Here is a 10,457-nt window from a genome sequence, read left to right as displayed (position 1 = left end):
AAACACGGTGACGGCTTTGTCATGAGTGGGGACAGCATTTCATCCAGCAGTGTTGGAGATTTTATCAACATTAATGGAATTATGAATGCAGAAAAATAATTTCATATTATGATCCAAATCCCAATACTATGTGGACAGCACCTGACTGGCCAGAGCCTTTTTCAACATGACAATGAACCCCAAAACACTGACAGTACAATAATGACATAGCTGGAGAGAAAAAACATTTAATGGATCACCATCAGTCATGGATTGGCCTTCCCAAAGCCTGAACCTCAACTTATTAAAGCAGTGTGGGATCATCTTGACAGACAACAAAACAAAAGGCAGTCAACATCCAAAGAAGAGCTTTAATAGTTCCTCAAGAAGCCTGGAGAACTATTCCCGAAGACAACTTAAAACTTGCAAGAGTTCAGGCTGTGTTGATGAATAAATGTGGTCATACCAAAAAATTATTTTAGAGCTCATTAGAACTCTATTTTTGCCTCATACACAGTATTTGCACATGTTTCAATAAATGAATGTTTCTTTTTTGTGTATCAATTTCTTAAGCTATTCAAATCTATTCATACCTACAATGAATCTCTGACAGGTGTGTGTCAATAAATATTTGATATAAGCTAGTGCTATGCAAAGAACGCAAAAAACAACATGTAGTAGTGTGATCTAACCTAACCAAACTACAGAGGAAGTGTCTTAATGTATCTCTTTAATCAGTCATCATCAGACGGGATGCCTCACATCATCATCGTCTTGCAGTCATGTGGATCATGTGTAATGTGCAACATGTTCAGCAGGGGGTGCTAGCTGAACATGTGCATTGGCCTGACAACATTAAATCAGACGAAGAAGAATCCTAGCAAAACGAGGAATAACGGCCTGACGCAGTTAGTTGTTGTTTGTATGAGTTCGCGTTACATACCCTGCGAAGTAATGGTTAACTGTCACGGATTTTGTATGCTCGGGGCCAGAGTTTCCATGCTGTCATTCAAGGTCGGTGCTTTGGTTGCAGGTAGCAGATAGAGGCGTTCCTAGCCGCTCTGCTAGCTCGGTTTGTGGTATTTTGTTTGAGAGGAATGCAACGGCCGCCGAGCTGCACTTCTGTCTAGCTTCCTGGATAATGAACTTCGCTTTTTATGACTAAATAGAGTTAACTCCTGTTTGCTAACTGATATAAATTATTTTAAAATATGGCGAACTTTGTAAAGACGTTTGTGCAGATATGTAATTATCTACAGGACCCAGAACTTGTAGCAAGGTTTCAACATTTCTGCGGCGTTGAAGGAACATTTCCGGATGCACCGAAAGCACCGGACAGCGGGGTGTCTGAGCCGGACCGTCCGGGGCTGAGGAAGCGGGTCCAGCAAGGTGCAAAGAGCTCAGATGCAGGTGTTGGAAATGGAGCAGCCGGAGATGGTCCCACGCCGCAAGTTAACGGGATGCTGGGAGACGACACCACCGGGCCCGATAGCTCATCAGCAGCAGCAGACTCAGAAACCACCATAGCAAAACCCCTCCGGAGGAACTCACTGACCGGAGATACCGGTCAGGAGTTCCTGATCCACAACAAGTTTCTGTTCTACCTGTTCACGTTTGGCACTGAGCTGGGCAACGAGATGTTCTTCATCATCTTCTTCCCCTTCGTCTTATGGAACATCGACGCCCTGGTCAGCCGGAGACTCATCGTGGTCTGGGCCTGGAACCTGTTCGTGGGACAGTCCACCAAGGACATGATCCGCTGGTCCCGACCGGCCTCTCCTCCTGTGGTAAAGGTGGAGGTCTTCTACAATTCCGAGTACAGCATGCCATCCACGCACGCCATGACGGGCACGGCCCTGCCTTTCTGTCTCTTCATGCTGACCTACGGACGGTGGCAGGTGAGCATATGTACACAGTCCAGGTGCTTTAATCGGATTAAAAAAGTGTAATAAATATATATGTCTGTGAAGGTTCTCAGTCATCCAGGTCATCGTAGTCAAAGGAGCTTGCAAAGAAAAGCGTCTGGACTTCTTTAAGTTGCTTGAAGACGTTTCACCTCTCATCCGAGAAGCTTGACTAATAAATATATAGCTAGACAGACCCCAGAAGAAAAAAAAAAAAAAACAACTAAATTACAGTGTCCAGTAGAAGTTTTTCCCCACTGACCTCTAGGCGACTAGATCAGAGCTTCACTGGCTCAGTTTGTCTGTAGCAGCAGTTTGATATTTTACTATTATAAGATATGCAATTAAAAAAAAAAAAAAAACCCAAAAAACTTTTTGTTTGATTTGTTAGAGTTTGACAGTGGACACAACCCCAAAGATCTTTGTCTCCAGCGGGGGTATTTTCTGTCCCGGAATGGACAATTAGGGAGTTGAATGTTTCATTGTGCATGGTGGTCAGCATGATCAATCCAAATAAAACTATGATTACTGTAGTTAAAGTTGTAGAGAGACTCCAGTACTCTCCGACTGTCTGTGGAAAAACAGAGATCCCACTTGTCCCAGTTTCATAGCAGAGTGTTCAAGGCACAATCCACACAATGGCTTTCCTCTGGACAGGAACAGGCCTGAACAGGATGCATATGCTTTGTATGCACACTGTTACACCCCTGGAGTTTGAATCCCCAGTGTTGCTTTATGTTTTTACTACAAAGTGCTATTTGATACATCTGCTGGTCCTGCAAAGTGGATCATCCTTTAAAATTATAATCATCTTTCAGAAAACTGAAATAGTAAGAGAGATTTCTATAGCTTATCAGAATTTATCATTTAAGACCAACACATAAGTCTGTATTCTGTTAAGGGGGAAATTATTGTTCAGCTATGGCAGCCTGTAAATAGTCAGTTGGCAGTTTTTTGGACTGCCTGTCTCTCTGCTGAAGAGTGTTTCTTGTCAGATTGGGCAGTGTAAAAAAATATGTGGTGCAACCGGTCTTAGGGCTACTCATGTTTGTGTTGTTGTCAGTCCACTAGCCAGCCGTGGAGAAGATTGAAGCTATAACATACAAAGAGCTGAAGTGAAACTAAATGTTAAAAACAATTTAAAAAAATGTCCACTGCAGCCACTGCCTGTATGTTTTATACTGTATTTTTGTTTTCTTTGATGCTTTTTTCACACTTCTCACATTCCCGGTGAACTCTGAAGCACAGGGTCATCAACACTGATCACTGTGCAGTTGGGACTTTGGAGGACTGTACAAAAGGATGTTTGCATTTGCAGGTGCACTAGATGTTACTTTCAGCTGTATAGCAGAACTTTTTGGCTTAGAATAGACTTTTGTGATATGACTGCACACAGGTGACTGCTTGTTTAATCTGCATATATTCAAGGACATGAGTCTGTGTTGACTTAAAAAAAAAAGTTAATATATTTTCCTGTTATTTTATTTGGACATTTGATAAACAAAAATGAATTTTAATCCAGTACAGGCCACTTATGAAACCTTGTTGTAAATTGCACTCTTAATGATTCTACTTTGCAAAGGCAACATTTTTATTTTTGGTTGCTCAAATATAAAATATGCGGGATATGCAAGAGAAATGCTGCGTAAGCATGCCTTTTAGCAGTTTCAGTTCTTTTTGTGTCAGGGTGACACTTGGTGAACTTTTTTATTTTGTAATATTTCAGCCATAAAAATGATTTCTAAAGGTTGCAGATGCTCATTTTGGAATATTTTCAGAGCATCTGTCAAATACTAGCTTGCTTTACTTTTACTGCGATCTCAATACAAAGCTTTTCCAATTTTTATGCTACTCAGTGAAACATGCTATCTTCAGAAATGATTTGTAAATGTGGAATTCCAGGTCAAGGCATGCTCTTTGAACACCATTGTAAATGCTTTTCTTCTTCATGTTGCCTTAGATTTCAAAGGTCTAGCTTTAACACAGGATATGAGGACACTTTGATAATTCACGGCACAGGTGGGCAGAGGTGCCAAGTTCCCAGATGGGGTCCAAATGTTTTCTTTTTTGTTTAGTTTTTTCTTTTCATGTAAACTTGACATTGAAAAGCGCAAACCAACAGAAAGCCCAGCATACACTATTTTGTGCAGGGCCCCTCGGTCTCAAAGAGCCGGCCAATCCGACTGAAGGACTGCCATTTAAATCCCAGTTAGTCTTCAGTGACCAGTCTTTAATGAAGAACAGCACAGCTTAGATCAAATCGTAACAAAAGCTGTAATATATCAAGCTTATGCTTTGATTTGTGCCCCTAACAAGACATTAAAGAAGTGGACTGACAGCTGGATTACAGAGGTTCACATAAGGAGAAAGAACCAAGCTGTGTTTTGTTTTTATTTAAATGAACAATATCACAATATCAGAGCAAGTGCAGGAAGCAATGAATGCGCTTTGGGAGGAGAAAGTGTCAAAGGTATCCTGTGATTGAGTCGGTTTTCTAGGAAAGTGGGCGGGGAAGTCCAGTTCGACCAGATCGAAGAACACAAAACATTTTTTTTCCAGCCTTCATGCTCCAAACAAAAGGGATCCACTGCCTGCATAGTCAGTTAAAATGGTTTGAACTTAAAACGCATCAATGAATACAGATAAACATGTGTCTAAAGCTGTGAATGGGTTATATTGAGTGATGAGAACTTTTAATCAATAAATGACCAAAAAAAGAAATGGACTCTGTCCCAAAATAGAGGTGGCAACAACTCTTAAATGCAACTTTGAGTAGTGAATTCATCATAAAACTACAGTTAATGCTTACCTAATCTTTTTTTTGATTTGAAAGACCTCATTTTTTCACACCTGTCTTTCATTTGCCTCACTATGTTTTCCTTCACAGTGGTACAGTAAAACAAGCCTAAGTACACGAAGCAAACATAACAGGGGTCCATTATGTCTCTTCTTAAACTGTTATTTCTATTTTGTGGACACAGCAGAGACAAAAACAGGAGCTGCCTAAGAATTTGGCCTGTGTCGTTTCTTTGAGCAATGGCAGAGACAAAAGTAAGGAACAGAGAGGGAGAGGATATAAAAGGGGGGTTTGTGCCGAGAGATAAAAAGAATGGAAAGAGAGAGAAAGGAAGGTCAGCACCAGGGAGGAAGCGCTCAGTACCTGATTAAGTGTGTGTTGATGGTACACCTGCAACCAGGCCTTGAACTGAATGAATGTAGCTCTCTGAACTGCATGAACCTTCTTCCGTGTTAAGTTGCTGCAGTGTCAGGACTTCAGAGGAAGAGGTGAAAAATTTCAGAGAAGAAGGTTACAAAAGGTTTCAAAAGATAAGATATACGCCATAAAAGCTGTCATAGTATGGCGGGAGGGTTATCTAAATATATAGATGACAATTTGGCTGATAGCCAGTGCGGCTATTTGGTTTTAATTTTTGTTTTTTGGTGTTATTTATTATCCGTTTTGTGCCAGAGGTTTTATGAAAATAACCCAGCTGGTGTAAAGACTTCCAGCTTTTCTTTGCACTATTTTTAAATCTTTAGCCAAAGCTAATATGGAACAAGAGATAATCATTGGCCACTGCCATTGGTAAATGGCTTCTTATTTGCTGATAGGCTGAGAGCCATCTCCAAGGCCAATATTTGCTAGAATTGATTGTTGGTTTTTCAGTCAGTCCAACTGATTGGTTCAGAGGATGAAGCAGCTAATTTTTTTTTTCGTCTTGCACCACGGTGAAGCTGACATTTGTGGTTCTGAATTAAATATCTCAACAACTTTTTCCAGGAAATCTGTAACTCTTTCACGTCCACCCACGATAAATATTGATCAAGCTTAACTCGAATTTTCGCACACAGATAAAATCAGGTCGTAGTTTACTCTACCAATAGTTTAGTTTACATTTAGTTTACACAAGTGATGCCATTCTCAGCTGATAGTCGTTTCATGTTACTCAGGAAACGCTGAGTAAGGTGCTAATCATGGTAAACAGATGTCTCAGCATTGCTGCAATTGTGAGCATGCTGATGTTAGCATTCAGCTTTTGATGCACTACTGTGACAAAGGGCAGACTAATGGAGACTCAGAGTTGTTTTCACAACACGTTTTCAGTGACCCTTGCATCAGTTTCAAATACAATATGCTTTAGGTTGCTGATCACAGCAGTTTTTAAAGCTGTGATTTCCACTGATGGTGAACATCCTGGGTAGCTTGGCTTTGTTCCAATTAAGATATCTTCTCAGCTTTTTTTAATGCATTCTCTGTTTTCTCTTATAGTATCCTTTCCTCTTGGGCTTCTGTGTGGCTCTCAGCTGGAGTGTCCTGGTCTGTGTAAGCCGAGTCTACATGGGGATGCACTCCGTTCTGGTAAGCAGCTGCAGTTTTAACCTGAAATTAAATGTTCTCAGTGGTGATCCTCATTCAGCATCTTTTACTTCCATTATAGCCTGCAGGCATTTGCCTTCTTATACTATAGTCTTAGTGTAGCCTCAATATGAAACTTTGGTAAGGCAAAATGCATTTCTGAGAACTTCCACTGTCACGATACCTGCTACGAGTGGCGTGCATATCTCAGATATCACTTGCATGCATACTTAAAATTACTTTCGGTCCAACTGTTGCAGTGAGAGGAGCTGTCAGATGACTTTTAGTTGAAAACAAAACATTATTTTTCCAATTGTTAGTATCAAATTCATTTTTTTCTGATTACTTAATACATTTCCTGTTGTGTGTAGCAGTTAGAGGAAGTAAGTGCTTTTTTTTCTTTTTTTCTTTTTAATCTGCGTACCATACTGCTGGGTTTTGGAAACCTCTGATAAAAAACATCTCTTGGCCTTTGGTTAATGGTCTTTCAGGCTGGCTTTTTAGGGAAAAGGTAAAATTTATTGTAATTAGGGAAACCTTGGGAATTTGGAAAAAGAAATAATCCTGAGAAGGGTTTAGTAATAATTGTTATTACTTTTTCCTGGATTTATTTAAATATAATTTGAAGATGCAGTATTTTAGCATTTCTGCATTGTCACTAAAACACAATGCTAAGCCCATTAACAGATTTATAACATAAGTATGAAGTTGACATTTATAATTCATGGAACATGATGTTAACAGAGCCAATAAACAAATTAAAGCGCTGAGATTAGATTAGATACTGTGACCTGCAAACCTGTGACCTGGTAGCAGCTCTATGGAGATACTGCTTCCTCCAATGGTAACACCTGCTCATCTGTCAGCACCTCACCTGATCCTAACTGGACTTTTTTATGACTGTGGAGTAATCTGCAACTTAAAGGACATGTTTCATGGAGGAAAGTGTAATTGTAGCACCTCCTACAGGACAGGTAGCAGCAAAGCATTTTTTATTTGGTTGTTTATTGGATGTGTGTACTACTGTTACTTTAAAAAAAAAAAAAAAGTTTAATTGTTATTAAACATATATCATCAGCCCTAAATATGCTTTGTCAGCACTCTGTCTTTCCTTAAATGCTACCGAAACTGTCTTGCTGCTTTACAATGATTTATGTCCCTGTGTTTCAGGAGGTAATCACTGGCTTCCTGTACACCCTCCTTATTCTCGCCTTCTTCCAACCAATTCTGGGGAAGATTGACAACTACTACATGATGGGCAGCTACGCTCCACTTATGATTGTCATATCACATGTGGGCTTCGGACTTGTGGCTTTCTCTCTGGATTCGTGGAGCACCTCTCGGGGCGATACAGCTCAAGCTCTGGGCACTGGGGCAGGAGCTGCTTTAGCTTCCCACGTGAACTATCAGCTGGGCCTCCAGCTGGATCCTCCACTGTCATCGCTTCCTCTAACATTGCCATCACTCAGCGTTAGCTTGGTGTTGCGCTCCATGCTACGCTTCTTCATCGGAGTCGCCGTACTCCTCGTCACGAGGATGATTATGAAAGCAGTGACTATTCCTTTCTTATGCCGACTATTTGGGCTGCCCATGGACGATGTAAGACGGGCGAGACAGCAAATGAAAGTGGAGCTGCCGTATCGTTACATCGTCTACAGTGTTGTGGGTTTTAGTTGTGCGTGCTTTGTGCCTCTCCTCTTTAAGATCTTAAGTCTTGCCTAACTGTTGTGTGCAAACTGCCATGTCCTGTTGATATGGTAAACATGCTGCTTGTTTTGACACAAGGGAAGGCTCTGTTTCTGCATGATTAAGGGCGTTTTAAAGGATAAGTCCTATGGTATTATGTGTTTCCATTATCGTTAAATCCCATCAAAAGACTAGAATCGGTAATGAATCGATTGACAGTGCGGTGTGTATCCAGCCAGAGGGGTGTACTACAAAGTCATATTAATGGTTTAAAGTGCCGTGTCGAGCAGCTGAAAGTTTCAGAGGGCTCACTCAGCACTAAAATAATTAACTTGAATTAAAATGTTTATTTTATGGCTCTGGGATAAATCCCAAGATTAATCATTTTCTGCAGCATTAATCTCTTGTCATTTATGTTATCTTCATGCATCACCAATTTATCATCTGATAACATCTCTGATCGACTAGGCAACAGACATAGGGAACCTTTTGTGCAGAAGAAGAAGAGTCACGTGACCTGTGAAATGCCCTCTTTGTTAGCACTCAGAAAACCTCGCCTAACAGAGAACGATAAGAACCACTGTTGTCATATCTGTTATCTCCAATTGTGGTTTTAGGTTTTGTTGAGCCAGCAGAGGCAAAGAAAGCCTGGCTATGGGGAAATTTGTTTGTACTACACCCCTCAGCTGTGACGTTTCATTACCATGAGAACAACAGCTCACGTATGCAGTCATGCTGATACAGACAAAACCACAAGTATTAATTATTTATGAATAATTACTTGCTAAAAACTGCAAAACCCACTGGCTTAAGTTTATGAGCTGGCAGCCATGCTCTGGAGGAGTTTAAAAGTAATGTGTCTTTTGGTTTTGATCTTTTTGGGGGATTTGTTGAATTATTAAATGGATGGGATATCACCTGCCTTATCCTTTAAGATCCACCTGTGCTCAACACATTTAAGTGTTAACTGGAGCTACTTAAATATAAAGTACTGTAATGATGCTCATATTCATCATTGTGGAATCTATTGTTCAAATATAAATTTTTTTTCTTTTTTTTGGAGAGTTTGACTCTTTGAAATTAAACCAAAATATGAATCTGTAAATCAAAGCGATGAAAAATACTGTAAGTATTTAAGCTTCCAGGCTTCAGGACATTTAATGATCTGTATGTAAATACGGAGGACTCTTTACCTTTTAGTGGGTCGTATATGTCATCACTATTTTTCTACATTTCCATATTCAGCGTTGTCCTGTGTAACTTTGGCCCAAATTTAGGTTAAGTCGATTGATAGTAGAGAATTAATGAAAAACAATATTTTTGATAAATTATTTTATCATTGTATTTGATGAATGGTTGTATTGGGAAACAAAGGAATATATTATTCATACTTTATTGCTCTGAATGCCAGAGACGTTTCAGTTCTCCTTACTCTCGCAGTCTGCAAAACCTTAGACCCTAAAAGTTGTCTGATTGTTGTAACTGTTTGTAATTTCTTGTGTTGTTTTAATAATCAGTCCGAATATCAATGCCCGACTTATATCAGAACATGTAGGGCTATTTATAGATCTGCTATTTCCATCAGTTCTCCCATTTTTTTTTTCTCTTGTTGTCTGATACCTGTGTATATTTAAAACATTTGGAGACAATAAAAAATAAAATATTTTAAAAAGAAAAAAAGAGTATTTTATTTTGTTGTATTATAAATAAATTCAGGTGAAGCCACTCACAACATAGATGGGAGACCTGTCCACAATGTACCCCATCTCTCACCCAGTGATGGCCAAAACATGGATCTGGATAAGCGGTTAAGAAAATTGATGGAAACCATTTAGTGCATCTGGGATTTTTATGCTAGTGTGTTGTGTTTTTTAATATTGTAAATATTGTGGCCAAATGGACAAAAAAGAAGACATATGCACTTAGAGACTGTAAAATCTTAGATTTCTGTTGAAATTACTTTGAAGGCTCTCAAGACATCATCTCTCAGGAAAAATAATAAATAAATAAAAGAATTTCACCAAACGTGACTCTTGAACTTGTCATTCCACAATGGAAGCAATTTGTTTTTGTGCCATATTACAGTTATTTCATAATTAAATATTATTCCAGAAACATTAGAATTTTTAAGTTGCTTCTATGTTTATATAGTTAAATTATTTTAAAGACTGACTTGCAGCTACATCTTTTTATTTTCTTTATTTTTCTTTCTTTTAATTTTTTTTTATTTTTCCATTCACCTGAGGTGGTAGTGGAAAAGCATTTATATATGATTGTACATTATCTTTTAATTGTACATTACCTCTTTTTCAGCAAAAAGTGAATCTAAAAAACTTAAAGCAGGATGGAGTGTGATTAGGCTTTATTCCCACCTAGGTGTCCCTGTGAAGTATTTTTTGCTTTTTTCCAGGAATAAATGTTTTGAACATGTCAAATTGGCGCTTGATACTTTTTAAAATAAAAAATAAATAGACTAATTATATAGTGCACGTGCACTCGTGTAGAATCGCTTTCAATTTTTTAAAAATTCC

The 10,457-nt window shown here is 39.0% G+C and overlaps 1 protein-coding gene across 1 annotated transcript; it reads left to right on the top strand.

The window, feature by feature from the left end:
- The first annotated feature begins 839 nt into the window (after positions 1 to 839).
- On the top strand, positions 840 to 9,889 carry LOC309689398 (sphingosine-1-phosphate phosphatase 1-like). Its single transcript, XM_082505787.1, has 3 exons — positions 840 to 1,877; positions 6,154 to 6,243; positions 7,411 to 9,889. Exons 1-3 carry the CDS (start codon positions 1,191 to 1,193, stop codon positions 7,960 to 7,962), a joined length of 1,329 nt encoding a protein of 442 aa, XP_082361913.1. The 5' UTR covers positions 840 to 1,190; the 3' UTR covers positions 7,963 to 9,889.
- Positions 9,890 to 10,457: the final 568 nt, after the last annotated feature.

The sequence above is a fragment of the Aulonocara stuartgranti genome (assembly GCF_965226115.1).
Source record: "Aulonocara stuartgranti genome assembly, chromosome: 15".
NCBI lineage: Eukaryota > Metazoa > Chordata > Actinopteri > Cichliformes > Cichlidae > Aulonocara > Aulonocara stuartgranti.
The sequence above is the reverse complement of the archived record's forward strand: the minus strand, read 5'-3'. Positions and strand labels throughout refer to the sequence as shown.

Excerpts from the sequence above, each read along its gene's own strand:
- LOC309689398 (XM_082505787.1), top strand. The coding sequence starts at position 1,191 with ATGGCGAACTTTGTAAAGACGTTTGTGCAGATATGTAATTATCTACAG. Across the intron at positions 1,878-6,153 it reads TGACCTACGGACGGTGGCAG|TATCCTTTCCTCTTGGGCTT; the intron begins GTGAGCATATGT and ends TTTCTCTTATAG. Across the intron at positions 6,244-7,410 it reads TGGGGATGCACTCCGTTCTG|GAGGTAATCACTGGCTTCCT; the intron begins GTAAGCAGCTGC and ends CCTGTGTTTCAG.